The sequence below is a fragment of the Eurosta solidaginis genome, chromosome 4 (assembly GCF_040869045.1).
Source record: "Eurosta solidaginis isolate ZX-2024a chromosome 4, ASM4086904v1, whole genome shotgun sequence".
Classification (NCBI taxonomy): Eukaryota; Metazoa; Arthropoda; class Insecta; order Diptera; family Tephritidae; genus Eurosta; species Eurosta solidaginis.
In genome coordinates, this window is record NC_090322.1 from 186,085,156 (window position 1) to 186,106,768 (window position 21,613).

At 39.9% G+C, this 21,613-nt stretch overlaps 1 protein-coding gene across 1 annotated transcript in view; it reads left to right on the plus strand.

Annotated features, from left to right (window-relative positions):
* Positions 1-21,385, plus strand: part of w (eye pigment precursor family transporter white) — a 56,061-nt gene extending 34,676 nt beyond the window's left edge. The window contains exons 3-8 of the mRNA XM_067784176.1: positions 14,851-15,094; positions 15,164-15,818; positions 19,342-19,473; positions 19,532-19,718; positions 20,455-20,586; positions 20,652-21,385. Coding sequence (XP_067640277.1) covers positions 14,851-15,094; positions 15,164-15,818; positions 19,342-19,473; positions 19,532-19,718; positions 20,455-20,586; positions 20,652-21,266 — 1,965 coding nt within the window. The 3' untranslated portion in view covers positions 21,267-21,385. The remainder of the gene's footprint in view (positions 1-14,850; positions 15,095-15,163; positions 15,819-19,341; positions 19,474-19,531; positions 19,719-20,454; positions 20,587-20,651) is intronic.
* Positions 21,386-21,613: the final 228 nt, after the last annotated feature.

A 21,613-nucleotide genomic window follows, 5' to 3' on the forward strand; every position in this document is an offset into this window, starting at 1 on the left:
CATCCAACTGTAGAGCGCCAAACGTCTTGGAACCACATCTTCGATTTGATTGTTACCGGAGCGAGTAAGCCCAAAGGGTCGAACAATGTGCTGGCATCGGCCAAGAACGATCTTTTAGTCAAACGTGTAGGTTCCTCCTTCAGGTTGACTGCAAAGGTGAAATGATCTTGCTCGGTATCCCACATTAAACCAAGCGCATGTACGTCCTTACCATCCACCACGTAGTGTGATATACTTCCTGATGACTCGGAAATACTTTCGTTCAGCTCTTTGCAATTCGTTGCCCACTTTCGCAGTTCGAAACCACCTTCCTTCAAAATCTCCGACACGTTCCGTTGTAATGATTGCAAATGAGTTTTACAGGATGCGCCAGTGAGCAAATCGTCCATATAAAAATCATTAAGAATCGCTGAAACGGATCTTTCGCAGCTGTTCGACGAATCTATAGCGGTTTGTTGTAGGGCTTTTACAGCTAAATGAGACGCGGCCGCCACACCATAGGTTACTCGTAGCATGCGGTAGTCTTGAATAGGCAAAGATGGGTCAGAACGCCAAACGATGCGTTGCAAATCCACGTGCTTCGACGATACGCATACCTGACGATACATCTTAGCAACATCCGCTGTTACAGCATAGCGATGAGTTCGAAAGCGTAATAGTATGGAATACAGATCCTGTTGCAGTTGCGGTCCAACAAACAGCCCGTCGTTTAGCGAATTTCCGGACGAAGTTTTGGCGGAAGCGTTGAAAACGACTCTTAGCTTCGTCGTGATGCTGGACTCCTTCAACACTGCATGATGCGGCATGTAATAGACAGCATTATTCGTTGCTCCCGTTACGGCTTCCATATGTCCCATTTCCATAAGCTCTTGCATGAACTCGTTGTAATGTGCCTGCAACTTGGTGTCACGAGTCATCCTCCGTTCCACATGCAGCAGACTGCGAACTGCGAAGTCGCGAGAGTCACCCAATGGCACGTCAACTTTCAGCGGTAACTCCACTAGAAAGCGACCATCAGGCAACCGGCAGTGCGTAGATGCGAAGTGATCTTCACAGAAGCGCTCTTCGAACGTCAAATGCTGTTTACGTGGAGACTCTTCAAGTTCCCACAGCCTAGTCAGAGCTCGATCGATTTGCACATCACAGTGCAGCGTTTGTACTTGTTGGGTTGACGACGGCGAAGTATCAACATTTCCGCACAAAGTCCAACCGAATACTGTTTTTTGCGCTATCGGTGTGCCAGGTGGTCCTTTGCGAAGTTCGGTACAGATGAGACGGCCCATGACATCCATTCCAACCAAAATGTCGATGCGTCCGGGTTTCATGAAGTCCGGGTCTGCCAGAACCAACCCCCGAATATGTGGCCATTCAGGGATGTCCAGCTTTTGCGATGGCAAGTCGCCTGTAATTTTTTGTAAAATCAAGGCATCTATTGAGTAGCAGTCATCCGAAAAACTCGATGAGAGTAAAAGTGATATCTCACCCTTACAGCGACCTCCTTGCGATGAACCGATCCCAGTGACCACTACGGAAGCCGATGTTCGGGGTAGTCCTAAACGCTGCACACACGCCTCGGTTACGAACGTCGCATGTGAACCCGAATCAAATAACAGACGAGCTGTCTGCCATCTATTGGAACTATCGCGAACGTTCACGGCAGCGGTTGAAAGCAAAACGGCATGTTGCCTTATGGCTAGCGGGTCAGCCTTAGAGCTCAGGCATGACGAAACAGATGTGGAAGCGGAAGTTAATGGTGGTTTAACGATAGTGGATGCGGTACTAGTCGAGAAAGTTGTAAGGGGGATAGCAGATGGAGCAGTCGTTTAATTGCAGTCAGCCTCAGCGATGAAATGAGCTGTTGTAGTGCTAGCGGTTGATACTCCCATACCATGAAGCAGTGTGTGATGCCGTTGGTGGCATATACGGCATGCGGAGGTACTGTTACAGCGGTCTTTGAAATGTCCAGGACTCAAACAGTTAAGACAGGCTTTTGATTCTTTAAGGAATTTCGATTTGGCGGTGGCATCTAGATTGCGGAACTTCTCACAAGCATAAATCCTGTGACTTGCATTGCAGTATAGACATCGCGTATTGGCTCGATCCGAGATCGCGTGCAAAACTTTTGTTGACTTTCCAGCTGATTTTGACGGCGTTACCTTCCCTACTGTGGTCTGGGTATCAGGCGTAGTTAGCATCGCTAACGAGCGGTATCGTATTTCTAAAAAGGTAGTCAACTGATCAAGGGTTGGTGGCTCATCGCTTACCAGCGACAACTCCCACTGCTTCCGGGTCTCGAACGCTAGTTTGTTAACGATCTCGTGGACTAGCCAATCGTCCCAAAACTCGACCGGCCTACCTAACGCTTTGAGCTCTCGAATGTGCTGATGAAATGCATTAAGAACGCTTTTGATGGCATCAGCAGAGTCATTAGTGACCTTTTTAATGTCACCTAAGGCCCTAATATGCGCTTCAACGATGACGCGCATAACCTTGTAACGCGCCTTGAGCAGGTTCCACGCCTCAGTATAGTTTGCGTCGCTTATCTTAAAGCCACTTATTATGCTAAGGGCGTCTCCTTTTAAACAACTACGCAGATAGTACAACTTTTGCCCGCCCGACAAGGTAGTATTGTTTTCGACTAGCGAACAAAAAGCGTCGTAAAACGCAATCCATTCAGTTGAATCGCCGGCGAATGTTGGAAGATCCATTTTGGGCAGTCGAATGGATGCAGACACAGTTGCTGACGACGAAATTGGTTGCGACACAGATTCAGCTCTACATTTCTGCACGCGCTTAAAATTTGCCAACGCCGTGCAATACCAGGTTTCGGCCTGAATGCGAGCATTTTCCTCCACCTCAATATTGTCGGCTCCACACGAAACTTCTACTGCATCTTGCGCGGTGTTAAAACGAGCCCATTGCTCACCCAATAATGTAAGATAACTCTCAACATTCTCGACATCCAAAATAAAAGCGTCGTCCTTACTTTTCGTCATATACCGCTTAATGGCGTTAAGGGCAGAATCACGCGTTTTGACGAAAGTAGACATTGTAGTTCGTAGCAAAAAAAATTATAAAAAATGGAAGAGTCTAATGTACGTATGTAATTTATGTATGTATATATTTCTCCGGCGGTTTGTTTGCTGCTGCTTGCAGGGGGCAGCTCAAAGGCGATACGAATTACAGGATTAAAAAGATGAAAAAAAACGTAGATCGAAATCTGTAGTAGCGGTCAAATGAATGTCACGGCGGATTTCCAATGTAAGATTGTGACACCTACTTAAATTTCCGTTGCGACGATTTGTATGTGGTTTGCAAATATATTTAAATGCGAATATTTTTCTTTATATATACTTGCACAGCTTAGCAGATCCGGCTCGTAAGGATCAAAAAATGTTGCGGATTATTACCTTCTCTTGTAGATTTACCTTTTGCGGCTAATACCTGTAGCGGGTTGTCAGTACGGCAAGAAATGCTTCTGCTGCTCTGATGCGGCGGTTTCCAAATTGAAATGAATCAACATTCGAGAATACTTTAATTCTTAACAACAAATAACTTTATTAATTGAAATTAATGTACTCAAAAATATTGGCAAGTATTAGCAAAACAATTATTCGATAGCGAGCGGTATATATAAGAAAAATGGACTGTATGCCAGAATGTAAGCAAGAATTGAGTACAAAAGGAATAGAGATAATGCAAATGTCAATAAATACAGGAAGCATGATTGTGCATTAACCCTTGTAGTAATAAATAAATACATATGTCTCATGGTTGAAAATTCGAACTCAACACCTTGCACAAAACATATAATCGCAGCCATATTTTATGTGAAATTGCCTAATCTCATCTAACGAATAAAATTCTTAAATATGTTAGCAATAACAGCAATTTTTGGCAGTTTCTTAATTTTTTGTAATGAATCCCCGAAGGTATAAATAAAACGAAATACGATTTAAGTACGACACAGCTAACTCCCCCCTCCCCCCCCCCCCCCCTCCTTCATTTCTTCTCTTCGATGCATTATATTTTCGGCTGTGGTCACTTCTGTAGTTTAGATTAAAATTGTTACTCGTAGTAATAACCATAAAAACGCCGTTATATATAATGACAACTATGTAAACATGAAATTGGAAATAATTTAAAACAGCACAATGTATGTATGTGCGTAGATAAAGGTGAGAGTCTTTTTTTTGTCTCTGGCTAAATAAAGCTGGAGTCATTGGTGCCGTGTGTCGTATCGCTGTATTCGTATCCCTAACGTAATCAGCTGTTTATCGTTACGACGGTAAACCAAAACCCAATTGGTTGGCTACGATACGGTTACGACCTTAGCGGCACCAATAATCGATTGCATTGATTCTCATAAGGTTGGTCGAATCAGCTGTTAAAAGGTTACCGATACGGTTACCGATAAAGCACCAATGTCTCCAGCTTAAAGAAGGTCGCCGTGTTATTGTGCTTGCCTACCATATATACGTACATATATCTCCGAAAACAGACGGTATGGGAAATTTTCAAGATTTCATGGAGATACCCCATGATATCTCGAATCGCCTGTTGTAATCGTACAAAGTCGTTGGGATGAATATAGACTTGCCTATACAAAATTATGAGCATTAAAAAGATTTTTATTGAGGCGCGCCCATTAGTATGTCATTAACTTAAGCAAACATTTTTTAACAAAGTTATGCCCAATGATAGATGTACATCTTTATAGAGCCTAACAGAGTACAGTATAGAAGCCGTATATTTGCCTGCTTATGGCAAATGTTCCGTATGTTATGTTGAGGACAGACTATATTACTCTATCTGTTTCATATACTCATAGATTATATTGTGCGAATATTAACAGCTTCGATAAGTCACAATGCTGCTAGTAAATTAGTGCACGGCAACAGCAAAGTAAGCAGCCACACATATGTACATGTAAACATCAAAGCAAGTAGCCACACATACCTGTAAACATCGGAGAGAATATTTCACATACACACATGTAGTCAGCACCTACGAGCAGATGTTATTACTCCCACATACACACGCATATAAACAGAAGCCAAACGTTAATATCAGATACATAAGGAAGAAATAAATAAGCATCTGTTCTAGAAATCTCTTCGCGAAAAGTCTAGACTAGGAGAAATAGTCGAACGAGGCAACAGAGGGATAAAAGCAGCGGGAGCGGAATACTTGAGTTATTTATTCGACAGTTCAGCGATTGGAACTATAACACCAGCAGGTGTGGAATAATCAGAAATTTCCCCAGAATTCGTTACAATACTATAAGCTACCGATATAAAAGTACGTTGGCGTTACAAAAGGCCTTCGAACTTTTTTACAGGCCCTAGCTATATATATCACTATAGGCATGCCTGCATACAAAATTTGGTGTAGGCGGCTAACCGGTGTTTAGGAATAAAAAAAAATGTTTAAAATAAGAACCGGATTAGCCTGGTTTCATCGGGCCACTTGAGGGCAGTGCGCTGCCATAACGTCCAAAAAAACAAAAATTGTGCACAATGGCGGCCGGACTTGATTGGTATGTCTTCACCACCAATTTCAAGTTTCAGCAGAATAATGAGTTTTATAATGTAATCTTAGCAGCACATTACTCGAGAAACTACCGTGAGAAGCCGTCCTCCCATTTAATCACACTGCAGTTCAATGTGGGAACTGATGCTCGATTCTCCATTAGGTGCTGCAACGCAATAGAGCTCCAAACAGGCGGAGATGGCCTTCCATTGTTGCTCTACGCTCAAGAGCAACCTGGAAATGATCTCTAACTACATCACTGCAAGTGTGCTTTGACGATGGTGAAGCACCAGTTTAAGGGCCCTCTCTCTGGTCAATAACCCGGTCCTTCTTTACGCTGCGTTCATTCACTACCTCTAAGCGATTTCGCTGCGTCGGCTGCTGTGTATTTGGTCGCTGGTGTTTTTGTTCTTATGGCTATGATGCCATGATGATCGCGACGACCGCTTCGTACTGCACCCTATGATCCGCAACGCGATTGTGGATCTCGCGACTTTCCGCATTTTTAGCACATTTTTTCTTAAATATACATAAATACCCCGTTGCCTTGCTTTCAACAGGGTGCCCGCCGACTTTTTGGATTTCTCGGCAGCCACTGTGACTGGAGGTCGTCCATCAACAGTGTTTCCACAACACCCCTGTGAATATGATTTTTTTTTCTTTTTTGCTACAATAAATTTAACTATCGCCTTTTTTTTAGCTTCGCAAGATCATTGAAATACTGGCTACCGAGAGCAGCCAACCGGCTTTTACCCAGTTCCAGACAGTGACACAGCAGATGATGCATGCTTTCCTCCTCCTCAATATATCTGCAGCTGCTGCAGTAATGTGGGATCCGATGTCCATCCTAGCGGCGTGAATACCGATTAAACAGTTTACAGTGAGAACTCCTGTCAGAGTCAAAAGAGTGTTGGGGAACAGAGCATATTTCCCTATTTATAGTGTTCATGCACGCATGCGATTTAAAAGAGACTATAGGTACACCTACCGAGTAATTTTTTGAAAAGATGTGGGCGATCCGGCATTACCAAGCAAGATTTGAAAGCTTCTTTAATCAGTCTGAAGTAAATACATTGTTGTTGTAGCGGTAAGGACACTCCTCGAAGGCCTTGGGGAGTGTTATCGATGTTAATGGTCCTTTGCCGGATACAGATCCGGCACGTTCCGGTAACAAGCACCATTAACGTACTAACCAGACCATCTCGGGAACGATTTAGTATGACCATATGAAACCTTCTAGGCCATACCGCCCTCCCACCCCCTCGATCCGTGAGAAATTTGGGGTCGCTAGAGCCTCGAATGTTAAAGCAACAGGATTCGCGACTGGTAGGTGAGGTTGACAATTTGGTTGGAGAAGCTATAAATTACGCTGGCGACGCCTTGAAAGAGTTGTGCTATACAACGATTTGACTGAATTTGGTATTTTAGTCGCCTTTTACGAAAGGCTTACCTACCGCGGGTATATTCTAAGCCCCCTAACCCGCTGTCTTCCTTATCGGTGATTTGTAATTTCAATGAAGTATGCAAACTTGACAATGACAACTTGAGCTCCCAAAATAAAACCAACTCTGCAAACCTTTATTTGTATAAAAAAAGATGAAGCTGCAATTTTTATAAGTACCTACTTAGCATTCATATGCTTTCACTCCAACAAATGAGTTTAATAATGGGAGATTTTTGATTATTATGACAAACCCTGATTTTAATTTTTAAAAAGCAATCCTTATGGCAAAAAAACCAATTAGGTACACAATTAAAAAGACAGAAAAGTGTAATATCCGTTAAAAAAATGAGAAGAACTGGACACAAACAAAAAACTTTGCTAAGTTGTAAACAATGTGTTAAGTTATCAACGCGAAAAGGACCAACATTCCGTCCGACTCCTAACTTATTTTATTTTGCGTAGAGAATTTAACGTACAACTTGGAGTGTTATAATCATAAAAACCATTTCCTTATTCTTGCTGTTCATTAAAAAAAGGGGATATTCTTGACTCTTCAAAGTCATCAGCAGTCCTTTTTCTATTAGCGATTGCAGCTGAGCTGCCCAGCAAAAAATGATGTAAGCGGTTGTGGGATAAACGGAATATGACAGCAGCACTGCTTTCTTTGCTGTGATTAAACTTATCGATCACTTAATTGAAATTTTATAAAAATGGAAATTTTTTCGATATACTTCGACGGCGTGTTATCAATTTTTTATCAAAAAGTTATCGATTTGGTATCAAAAAGTAATCGATTTGTTAACAAAAATTGGTCCATTCCTTATTGGAGTCTTATTAAATTTTTATCGACTAAACCCATAAAACTTAATAAAATTGATGTTAATTCTGTAACTTGCCGATAGCAAGTGGGCCAGAAACCAATAACACGCCGATGACTCAACGATAACAAGCCGATAACCTCACCACAATGCTTTGCTTTGGACTAAAAGCCAATAAGAAAAGCAATAACTTATATATATCGGCTGTTATCGATGCACTGTTGTGGTTTGACTTCAACCCCTGGGCGGGCTCTAGTTGATTCAAAAATAGTAGTTTTCCAGACGTACACCTGTATATAAAACTTCAAATCTCACAGCAGAAGAGTGTTCCAACAGCTGATCAAAACTGCGATAGTGTAATCTATGAAAACAGTGTCCTTCCCCCAGCGGGTTTGGGGCTTGGTAATGAATAAGAACAGGAAAAGGCAAGTACTTGCTGACATTCAAAAAACATTGACGCGCTCGTACACTGGCAGCCACATCACAGTTGACGGATATTATGAATTCAAAACTGTCAAGGGCTTCGTTTATCTGGGAACCAACAGTAACGGCCAAAACAATGTGTGATGTGTTGTTCGGAATCGTGGGCGGTGCCGACCGATGATGAGGTGGCCCATGGAGAGAAGCATAGGTAGGAGCAAGAGACAGGTGGAGGAAGGCTTCTACCTGTCTTTGTAAAACAAGAGTAGCCGAGGTGAATTGTTACGCAACTGGCCCGCTAAGCTAAAGTTAAAGATGATAACGGTATAGGTACAGATAAATCAAAAAATAATACTAAATAATTTTGGCCAAAATAATACTCATTCCTTATATAATTTTTTGCTGGGCGGTGACCACCAACTGCTTTTATGAGGATGGGAGAAGGTGGCTGCATATTTTCTCTACCCGATTGGCTGCAACTTGATAAGAGCAAGTAACTTTTTCGTTTGAGGAAAACGAATTAAATTAAATTGAGTAGCATAAAGACGCTCAAAAGTAGCTCCTACTTCACAAGAAACTTCAATTCCGACTTCCACAACACAAACAACTTAATATTTTCAACATCCGGCACACAGCATGGTGCGACACTTTCAACGACCGCTTCAAAGGACGGAAATTATAAAACAGCTGACGCCTGATTTCCGCTATGTGTAAATTAAATTATTTTTTTTTTATTGGAAATATTAAACATTTTTCATTGAGGTACATACTTAGGTAGAATGGAATTATTTTAGAACTTAAATTATAAATGAAAGCTCATTAATAGCAAAAGGGTTCGCCTTTGTAGGAACTATTATACATTTTTCCAACTTTCATACTATCAGCAACTTTAGCAGCTATAGCCTGTACAATAGAAGCCACAGAAAGGCCCTTTATCAAGTTTTTGCAATACAATTTTAGATGGACCGGGCACATGATTACTGCACAACTGAAATTATAGAAGTTAATTACCCCCTGCAATAAATGACCAACCACCCCAGCCTGACCAGGGGGAGGACCCCGTCAAACTAACGAACACTGGGTGTAAACCTCAAGAAATCCTTGTATCTTACTATAGGCTAATTGGTATTCTAGATTCGATTGAATAATTTTTCGAGCATATTATTCCAAAACGATATAGTCGTAAAGATATGATTATTTGGAAACTAGTTTTTAGATCCTCTCTTGTAAATAGTTTTTATTCCCCATTCTTTAAACCAGAAAAATCATACTGCGCTCCGATTAGATACATATTTTGGGGGTCATGCAGGGAATATTAACGAGACTATTTTGAGGAAAATATGGAATCATCTTCGGATCATGCCAGAGCCATTTATAGATGGTTTGAGGATTATGGTAGCGAATTTTTTGCGATCATTTCGAAACAATTTTTGAATCATTTTGGCATTGTTCAGAAAACTTAATTTATGAATACGAAAACTTATCGGGCTGTTGTTATTATCACCTCGTTATCGGCATGTTATTGATTTTTTATCGAATAGTTATCGGTTTATAATCGGCGAGTTATTGACGTGTGTTCTGTTCATTATCGAATAATTTCCACCTTGCCGTTGAAAAACTAGCAAAAATATATCGACAACATTCCATTAACAAATCAGTAGTTTTTCGATAACTTTTCGACTACAAATCGGTAACTTGTCAGTAACAATATGTCTTATTTGTTAAGATAATAAATCGATATATGTTCGATAACAAATCCATATTCTTCCCATAACATATCGATAGCAAGTAGGCAGCTTTTCGTAAACAAATCGACATCTTTTCGACAACAAATCGATCAATTTTCGGTAAAATAATCGATAACTCTTCAATGATAAAGCAATAATATTTCAATAACCCATCGACAATTTTTAGATAGCAATTCGATATGTTTTCGAAAGCTTATTATTCAGTTAGTCACTTATCTATAAGTTATCGCAATTTCGTTTTCTCCATGCTAATTGAACCTCAGTTAGATCCAAGAAAAAAGTGTAAAAAAAGTCAGCTGTTTGATTAGTTTTCGTATAATAAATAAATTTTTGCGATTTGTTATACAAAATATTCACAATTATAGATTTAACAAGTTGTTGGTCACCCTGTGTTGATGAAAACGAAAATGTCAAATGAAGCTATCTGATAGATTGCTACGGCTCTTAATGTGGGAAAAAGGTAGTCTGATGTTGCTCACTCCAGCATCTAAACTCTCATAGTCTAGCGTCTGAGCTATATGTGAGCTATGTGAAATCGCAGCAGCATCTGGTCGAGGATTACATCTAACTCGTCCTGCACAGGCTTCCCGTTGCTTTTTTTTAGTTCCCTCAAGCTATGGCTCGAGAGTTTTGGTTTTAGACCCAAGTGTCTACCAACTTATATCTTTAACAAGTAGAAAGCAATGTATGCCTCCCCTTTCACTATAACTGTCAATAATAACTTTCCAGTTTAGTTTGCTGTCTATTTCGATGCCCGTGAGAGCGAGAGTATTCAGTGCTACAACCGACAATAGTTGGGGGAGAAGCTCGTTCTAGGGTGTTAATTTGTTTTGTATGATTCTATTCTTCAGCATTGATTGCGTCCATGTGCATATGTGGCCGTTTATTCCAGTTCCTTGCGGGACTCTAGACTTGCTTCTATGTTGTTGAAGATATTCTCTTTTTCTTGGAAAGCAATTATCTTATATTGCTCATGGAGAGCAATTTTTTGTTGATGGTCAATTCATACATGCGAATTCGAAGGGACTGTCCCTAAAATTTACTCTGTAGATGTCTACAAGCCCCTCAAAAACAGTCAACATAAAGAGTGCCAAGCCTGTAGTCTTTGACATAAGTATGTTTGCCTAGCCGGATAGTACTTTAGTTCTCCTCCAGCTTTGTGGCGTATATGTCAGAGTGATAGGTACTAGCTTTAAATACTACTTCCAGCCAGAAGACCATTGCACGCGTAGCTTGTTGTTCGCTGACGATTGTAATATTCAATTCTAAGAAAATCCTATCACTGACCCAGATTAAATCATGAAATGCTCTTGAGTTGTGGATATTTAAAACAAAACGTAAAGATTCTTTGCTTGTTGTGGTCTATTTGTGTATATTAATTTAAGGGTTCAAAGTTTCAAGTAATTTCTTCCAACAATTCAGCGAGATGAAATCGAAAAAAAAAACAGCCGTCGAGGTGCTTACCACTTAATTTGTGTATTATTCTGTTTATATTTACAGCCAATTTCGCTTAAGCCCATAAACTTGCTCCTCTTAAGATTTGTGACCATTATATTTTTTCTTTAGAACGCCGCACGAGCTCCAGCAGCAACAGCATTGGTCTTTTCGTACTTAAAATTAAGCAATCTCTTTAAAAAATCCAATTTGCAGTTCAGACAGCTGTGGAAGCAAAGTTGCTTTTGGTGAAAAAATATTAATTCAGCTATTATTAAATTGCATTCTTAACACAACAAAAAACAGAAAAAATGTGTGATCATTTGAAAGTTGAAATTTTCTCACAAAACAATTTTCATTTTAATACCAGGTAGTGGTAGTGTTTGCTTCCTTCGTTTCACGGGTAGTTAAAAGCGGCGGCCGCCCTAGTGTTTTGGCAGCATGCCGCGGTTACCACACCGAGCCCCGGGCAAAGCAACATGAAAATTTTTAAAAATAAGTTTTTTCAATTAGAAACAAATTTCCTATGAGCCACTCGGTGGTGATTTGGCAAAAAATTGGCAGTGTATTTCTACAATGAAAGACTTCTCAGTGAAAACTTCTCTGCTTTGCAAGTGCCGTTCGGAGTCTGCGTGAAACATGTAGGTCCCGTCCCGCCAATTCGTAGGAAAACTTAAAAGGAGCACGTCGAAAACCTCGACCTAAAATCTATTGGTCGGGATAAATCTATCTAACCCTCTCCAATAGTATGCAAGATAACTTCTTGAATAGTTGAGATATCAAAAAATACTTTCGTTGAACTGAGTTGCTTCCCAATCAAAAAATGTGAGCTCGGCTTTAGATTGGCGCTTGCTATATCTGCCCTTTGAATAGCATTGACCTTTAGAAACAGGACAGTATGTAGCACATTCTGATTGCTATTTAGCCGGCAGACTTGCTGGTGTAGCCGACAGATTTTGCCCTACCCTAAAACTGTTTTCACTTGCTTTATCTTCCATTTTTATACTCAGCTGAGCAGAGCTCACAGAGTGTATTAATTTTGTTCGCATAATGGTACCCCGTAACGGCATAAACTAATCGGGATAGATGTACACTTCTGTATATCAAAATGATTGATTGGAGGAAAAACTAATTCATTTAGCCATGTCTGTCTGTCCGTAAATACGATAACTTGAGTAAATTTTTGAGGTATCTTAATGAAATTTGGTATGTAAGTTCCGGGGTATTCATCTCAGATCACTATTTAAAATGCACGAAATCGGACTATAACCACGTTCTATTTTTCGATATCGAAAACTTAAAAACCGAAAAAATGCGATATTTCATTACCAGAGACGGATAAAGCGATGAAACTTGGTAGGTGGGGCTGACCTTATGACGCATAATAGAAAATTAGTAAAATTTTGGACAGTGGGCGTGGCACCGCCCACTTTTAAACGAAGGTATTTTAAAAGTTTTGAAAGCTGTACTTTGGCAGCTTAGTATGTAATGTTCGGTTACACCCGAACTTAGCCTTCCATACTTGTTCTTCTTATTCTTGTCTCTGCGTCCCACTCCTACCCCGAATCTCCCTCTCACTCCCCCTTCCACTAACCACTTTCGTTCGCAATCCCATTCTGACTCCCTATACCATTCCCATTCCTATTTCCTCTTCTAGACCAACTATCACTCCCTCTCACACTCTTAGTTCCATTACTATTTCCTCTTTCAGTCTCACTCCCTCTACCCCTCTCACTTCAATTCCTCATATATGGAATCTCTGTACTAAACAATTAATAATTTTAAAATGCGCAATCATTTTTATATATATATTTCCTCTTTCAGTCTCACTCCCTCTACCCCTCTCACTTCAATTCCTCATATAAGGAATCTCTGTACTAAACAATTAATAATTTTAAAATTCGCAATCATTTTTATATATAAGATAAAGACAGATAGTTGAGACGTTCTCCTTCAGTAACCAGAGGTTTTTGCCATATGGGGGCTTCTGCAAAACAAAATTTAAAAACTGTTGTATCTTATTGCCTCTCCTCCCTCGTCCCAATGTTTGATCCCTCTCTTCACCATATCTTGCCATTTTCGCTTCCCGGTTTTTTTCTTCTACTTTTACTCCTTCCTCTCCCTTTTTCTTTTTTAGTCCATTCTCTGGCTTCCTCTCCTTCGTACGTTTTCCTCGCACTTTATCCAGTTTTGTCTCCATTTGTTTCTCCCACTTTGTTCACTCTTCCGCAATCTATCTCTACTTATCATCTTCTCCTCATTCTCTTTCTCCTAAATGAAATTAATCTCATCAAGCTTATCAAGAAGTACCCCTGTACCAAATTTCAAGGAAATCGGAACATAAGTTATTTTTTTTTAAATAGGTAGGCGCCCGATTCACTTCTAGGCCAAATCAAAATTGGTGTAGTCGTTTAGGAAGAGCTCAATCACAAGCACACGTACAGAAGTAATATATATATATTGTAACGAATTTAGTGAAACTCCGCTTATTTTACACCTTCTACTAAAATTCGTATCGCTAAACTGTTGAATAAATAACTCTAATATTCAATAATGAAAAATGGCCTTTATTAGACTACTTTGAAAGTACTTCACAATAACACTTAACCAATAGCGTGCTTAAATCAAACTGATTGCTGCTTACTCAGCTTTCGCTCCTTTTATACTCGCTGCTGTCTCGTTCGCATACTTCTAGGCGTTTCTTCTTCTAGAATGTACTACTTAGTTACCAGATACATATATGCATGTGAATTTGTAGTTTATACTCTCACGCATTGCCATATGCATGTGTATATGTGAGTATTACTCTGCTGATGATTGAATACTTATGTGAGTATCTCAGATATATGCATGTGTTTGTGCGTATCTCTCCGCTGCTTGTATGTACATATGTGTAGACATAATGATTGATTTGTTTATGTACATACAAGTGACTGCTTAGTATCGGCTTAGAGATGATAGTATCCCTTAGTGTTGTTAATGTTCGTCACAATATATATTGCGTTTGTATGCATGCACATTATGTAAATTGATTGTTCAATATACAGAATCAAACATTAGGCATCCAAAATCGTATTCGGAACTACACAGTCAGGAATGACTTTCTTGTAATCCCGAAGAGATTATCCTACGGGGATATCTACCACTCAACCAAACCGAAGGGCATTGACTTTTTTACGGTTCCTTTCTGTAACTTAAAGGGATGGAACCCTTCCTTCAATTGTACTCTATTTTAACAGACTACTGGGTATACAATGGACAAACGAAAAACTTTTCCGTGCTGCTACGAAAATAGATTTATAAGTCAGTTGGGCTTTATGCGCGCACAAAATTTAAGATTTTGCAGACGCGAGTTTCTATCAAATTTTTAAATTTGTTTTTCTCCACCTATTTACATTAAATAAACTGCGCCATAATTTCTAAAAGCTTATGAAATCTAATTTTTTTAATTTAGCAGAATGAGCAGCCATTCGAGCAATCATCCATAAATCAAGGGTTTAATAAAAATTACGGTACACTCTCAGCGCCATCACCAGAACTCACAGCAGATAATCTCACGTACTCTTGGTATAATATAGATATTTTTGGTGCTGTACATCAGCCCGGTTCCGATTGGAAGCAGCTGCTTAATCGTTTGAAAGGACTCTTTTGTAATGAACGACATATACCCGCGCCACGCAAACATCTCTTGAAAAATAGTAAGTAATTATACTTCCCTGCTATAACTCAGAAGGGCACATTTACTCTTTTTTATTCACTCTTTACAGTTTCTGGTGTCGCATACCCTGGCGAATTACTTGCTATTATGGGCAGTTCTGGTGCCGGCAAGACTACTCTTCTCAATGCGCTCGCTTTTCGCTCGTCAAAGGGCGTACAAATTTCGTCGTCGAGTGTTCGTATGCTCAACGGTCAACCGATTGATGCCAAAGAAATGCAAGCACGTTGCGCTTACGTACAACAAGATGATCTTTTCATTGGTTCACTTACCGCACGCGAACATCTCATTTTTCAGGCAATGGTTCGCATGCCAAGACATATGACCAAGAAACAGAAAATACAACGTGTTGATCAAGTAATACAAGATCTTTCTTTGGGAAAATGTCAAAATACATTGATTGGTGTTCCGGGACGTATGAAGGGTTTGTCTGGTGGTGAACGTAAGCGTTTAGCTTTTGCGTCGGAAGCTTTGACAGATCCGCCGCTGTTAATTTGTGACGAGCCAACATCGGGTTTGGATTCTTTTATGGCTCACAGCGTTGTACAGGTTTTGAAGAAATTGTCGCAGAAGGGCAAAACTGTCATACTCACAATACATCAACCGTCGTCTGAACTATTTGAGTTGTTTGACAAGCTATTGCTGATGGCAGAAGGAAGGGTGGCATTTTTGGGAACACCTGGTGAAGCAGTTGATTTTTTTTCATAGTAAGTACAGATTTATATTGTAACGAATTTACTGCAATTCCCCTTATTTGAAATTTTCTGCCAACGTTCGTATCGCTAAACTGTTGAATAAATAATTCCAATATTTAATAATACAAAATGGCCTTTATTAAAGTACTTCACAATAACACTCAAACTTTGCAACGAATAGCTTGCTTAATAACCAAACTGATTGATAGCTCAAATGAAACTCTACTATTCAAAATAATACTGCTCTTGCTCGCTAGATAGCGTCTTAATCGAAATCTTAAATCAAACTGAATTCCAGCGCCTCTACAATTGCCGCCTTTTATACTCTCGGATTTCAACGTTCGCATATTCTAGGCGCTTCCAGAATCTACTAGTCCAGCAGCTCTCAAACTTCTCAGCTGTAACTACAATTGCATGATTTTATAGTTTTTCTCATTGCATACTTTCAGGAGTATGTCAGATATATGCATGTGTTTGTGCATTGACTCTCCGCTGCTCGTATACGTACATGGTACATATGTGTAGACAAAATTATTAGCTATCATCCGGTGGCAAAATCCTGAGCCAGATAAATAATTTTGCATGTAAATGCAACAACAACGATTTGAGCCAGATAAATCCAGATAGAAGTCTGGTTCAATTTGTGAGCCAGATAATTTGTTAATTACTTCTTTTTAGGTTGGCAACGCGGCCTTTAATATACCTACTTTTTCAAAAATAGATGTCGCTGCTTAGCCTTTCGCCGTATGAGTTAAATGAAAAATAGCGGCGATATCTGCCTATCACATTTCACGTGTGCGAAATTTTCACGACATCTGCTTCTCAAGTCTCTCAATGATCCAGAGCATTGCCGTGAGAATTGAGCGTGAGCCGGAGCTGTAAAACTCACTGAAAGACGGCAATTGTTTCGTTTATGTAGATACATAATGATTGATCTATGGATGCGAATTCACGTCACTGCTTAGCATCGGCTTAGAGACGATAGCAGCGCTCGGTGCTGCTAACATTCGTTACAATATATTGTTTTATTATCAGTATGTCTATTTATCGTTAACACACTTCCAAGACGTCGTACAGTCTGAGTATTGACCAGGGATGCACCTTAACGTTAAGCTAATCGTTTATCAAAAAATTTCCACCGTTTCCGTTGAAACACTTTGAAATATTATCGATAAAGAAATTATCAAGATAAATTGTATCTCGCTTTTTACCGAAACGAAAAGCTTTCGTTGACGTTAAAAACGTTAACAAAAACGTGATAATTTATGTTTGAATTGTGCTGGCAATGCTATAGCCATGGTGAATCCATAAGGTGGTAACAGCGAGCGGACATACACACAAACTCCATGTAATTTGTTTTGTAATTCGTTGCTGGTAATGTCAAAAATACTCGGAGAAATGTTCGTACTGTCAAAATTCATGAGAAAAGTTGCTTTCACCTTTAATGACTCCGCCATCAATCAGCTTTGCCAGCATAGTATGAAATTAATATTCAACATAAACGATTTGATTTCGTTTTGATAGGGCAGAAAACGAAACAAAAACATTTCGTTAATTTGCCGTTTGTAACGTTAATAAACGAAACGAAATGACTTTGTTACGTTTATTAACGTTAATTATCGTAACGAAATAATATCGGTTCGTTGGTTAAGCATGCCTGGTATTGACTGGTCTACATTTGTCTGATTGTAGATCGCTCCTAATATCCTCCTTTTTTTTCCTGTCGCTCCATCTCACTCCCTTCATCATCTGCCCCCTCCACCATATTCGCTTTCCAATTCCTCTACCTTTTCATCTTCCCTCTCCTCTCGCTATTTCCATTCATTTTATTATTTCTGTTACTCTGCCTAGTTGCTTTCTCTACTCATTTTCCTTCCACTGGCTTTTTATTTTCCTCTTCGTCTCCCAATATCCATTCCTATTATTATTTCTCTTGCACTGCCTAGTTGGTGTTTTCTATTTTTCGTTCCCTCTTCCTGTTTTAAAAAAGAATAAATTCTTGTCACGATTTACATCGGATGACATTTTGGCCGAGCTTCTCTTCCAATTTCCGTCGTTTTTCGTTCTATTCCTTCCTTAAAACAAAGAAATCTTGTAGTTTGTTTCGAACACTGCCAAGGCGCCTTTGTAGTCTGTTTCTGTTTTTACAAAGGAGTCGGTAAAGCTGGAAGCTGGTATAGCATCAAGTCTACCTAGCAATTAGTCGTGCAAGTGCACTCAATAAGTTTTATTGCTGACTTCCTTCGAGGGCTGGCTGCCTCACTAGGGTCAGCTGCTACGCAGGTGTGAATGCTTAGCCGAACTACATAGCGTTCGAGTACGTGTGGCAAGCATCACTGACCTTACTACAGTAGGGGTCACTGCTAGGACGGACGGTTTTCGGGCACATGATCATACCACCATAATGATATAAGGAAGGGGAGAGAAGTAGAATGAAGTTGCAAACTAGGGAATATGAAATAAACTCCATAAGGGACTTCAGGCGACTACAAGCAGAGAATAAGAGTGGAGATGCGTATTCAGCAGAGGTAGTTAGATAGCCATTTCACATTAAGGTCAGCACTAATACTCGTTTAGCGCTTGGGAGTCGATATCGACCCAACCCAACGTGAGTGTTAACGTGTGGTATAGAAGTATTTTCATAGGAAATTCGTTTACAAGATCTTTACCGTGTGAAACCAACTGGTATGAGAAAAAAAGCTTCGGCTAGATTGATTATATTCAACCAATTTAACTTGCTTTAGAAAGTATCTTATTAGCACATTGTAGTTAAACATGGTTAATCCCATTGGGGAAATCTTGCATATTTCTTTGCTAGGCCGTATACCTAGTACAAGCCCGTAAACTATGCTACTACGTATACTACTACGGTGGGATGGTTGGTATATCTCACTGCCGCCTTCTACAGTTCAAATTTTGCCCATTTATCCTACAAAGATGACGTCCTGCAGACCTTCACGGCCTATAGTCAGGTGGGAAATATAGGTAGTATCTGATAGCAAGTCAACCAATACAATCGAATTTAGCGAAACCTTGGATAAACCCCCTCCTGGAAGATATTTTAAAGTAGGACTTAAGGGGCCACCGTGGTGTGATGATAGCGTGTTCCGCCTACCACACCGTATGCTCTGGGTTCACACCCCGGGCAAAGCAACATCAAAATTTTAGAAATAAGGTTTTTCAATTAGAAGAAAATTTGTCTAAGCGGGGTCGCCTCTCGGCAGTGTTTGGCAAGCGCTCCGGGTGTATTTCTGCCATGAAAAGCTCCCAGTGAAAACTCATCTGCCTTGCAGATGCCGTTCGGAGTCGGCATAAAACATGTAGGTCCCGTCCGGCCAATTTGTAGGGAAAATCAAGAGGAGCACGACGCGAATTTGGAAGAGAAGCTCGGCCTTAGATCTCTTCGGAGATTATCGCGCCTTACATTTTTTTTTTTTTACTTTAGGCAGAGCTAATACCAGAAGGGCTTTGCTCAGTGACAAATATTTGTTTTTTTATTTTTATATAATTCATATCAATTTGAAATCGTTTTCAGCATTGGCGCTCAATGTCCGCACAACTACAACCCAGCGGACTTTTATGTGCAAGTTTTGGCCGTTGTACCGGGACGGGAAGTAGAATCACGTGAGCGTATAGCAAAAATATGTGACAACTTTGCTGTTGGCAAGTTAGTTCTTCAAACTTGCTGCCGTTGCACAAACTAAACTAATATTCATTTCTTACAGGATCTCTAGAGAGATGGAACAAAATTTTCAGAAACTTGCAAATTCAAATGGTCTAAGCAGAGAGGATGAGAATGGATTCACATATAAAGCTTCATGGTGCATGCAATTTCGAGCCATTTTATGGCGATCGTGGTTGTCAGTATTGAAAGAACCATTATTGGTGAAGGTGCGCCTGTTACAAACGACGGTGAGTATACTGCTTAAAAAACACATGTACCTACATAATAGGCAAATAGGTAGAAGTTGCTGTTGGCGTCCAGCGATGCACTTGGGGCAAGTGAACACCTTTCACTAGGCTTGCTCGAATGGGTTCAGTAAAACTGTATTGAGTCCGAGATTTCGCGAAGTGATCGATATTCAAGAAACAAGAAAACGCAATTTTCAAATCTACAGTTTTTATATGAAACTGCAAAAACGATTTCCACGCCATTAACGACCCTTTTTCGCCCCACCATCCGCCATAAATGTTTTTCAATTGAATCATTTATGAGCTACTCTAGACTTAAATGACGTTACAACATAACCGAGCTGGACTAGCCAAAAAAAGCGCGAAAAAATCAAGGTCGTTGAACGCTACTTAGTCATCAACACATCTTTCTAGGCACCACAAGAACGGGTTTCAAAGGCTTAGGATGTGTTATGGATATGAGTGGTTCTTTGCCGGATTGAATCCAGTACCCACCGGTACTAAAACCTGCTGGTGTTAGCTCGACTACCTTGAGTTTTTCTTTTACCCCTCGAACATTCGGGTCTGTGAATTTTAATCGCTTCTTTCGATAGGCATGTCTACAGCGGGAATGTTCTAAGCCGCTTAGCCCGCTGGGTAAGCGATAAAATACGCGTCGCAGCCTATTCCCTACAAATCCTAACTACGACTTGTTAGACTGTACTTTAATACGTTTTAATGATATTTTACTTTCTAGTTGGTTGCTGTACTCATTGGACTGATTTTTCTGGGACAACAATTAACTCAAGTCGGTGTTATGAATATCAATGGAGCGATTTTCTTGTTCTTGACAAATATGACGTTTCAGAATGTTTTTGCTACTATAACGGTAATTTTTGGTTATTCGTATACCGTACTTTTGTACTTTTTTAAATTTTTCGTTATCTTCTATAGGTCTTCACCTCTGAACTACCGGTATTCATGCGTGAAGCACGCAGTCGCCTTTATCGATGTGACACATATTTTCTTGGCAAAACAATCGCCGAACTGCCACTCTTTTTAACCGTTCCATTAGTCTTTACTGCCATTGCATATCCTTTGATTGGCTTACGTCCTGGCCTCTATCATTTTCTTATAGCACTATCACTTGTTACTTTAGTCACCAATGTCGCAACTTCGTTTGGTTATTTGATTTCTTGTGCCAGCTCATCAACATCAATGGCCCTTTCTGTGGGTCCACCAATTATAATACCGTTTCTTTTATTCGGTGGATTCTTTTTGAATTCCGCTTCGGTACCTTCGTATTTTAAATGGCTCTCGTATTTATCGTGGTTTCGTTATGCCAACGAGGGTATGCTGATCAATCAGTGGGCGGATGTGCAGCCTGGTGAAATTACATGCACTTCGTCAAATACTACTTGTCCCAACTCTGGCGAAGTTATATTAGAGACACTGAATTTCGCTGCGAGTGATTTACCATACGATTATATTGGATTGATCATGCTCATTTTGGGTTTCCGAATATCCGCGTACATAGCGCTAACATTGCGCACTCGACGCAAGGAATGAGATGAGGATGGACGGACGAAAGGTGGACTATTTTCTTTTCGTTTGAAACATGTATAAACTCTTTTAGTTTTGTACTTATTCAATATTTCATAAAATAAATTACTAATTTAGTTAAGATATCAATATTCCTTTAAAAAAGTGGCCTAACCCTACACCAATATGAGACGTTCGTTCTTTAAATTGATTCGCATTGTTATTATTGTTGTCGTATCTGCAAAAAACACTCTAGTTCTTTCCCGAACACCGGCGGAACGATTTGTTTTGCCCCTTGAGCTTTCGGGCCTGTGGGTTTTTGTCGATTTTTACGACTAACATTTGGCAGCTATTCTAAAAAGCATGAAATGCAT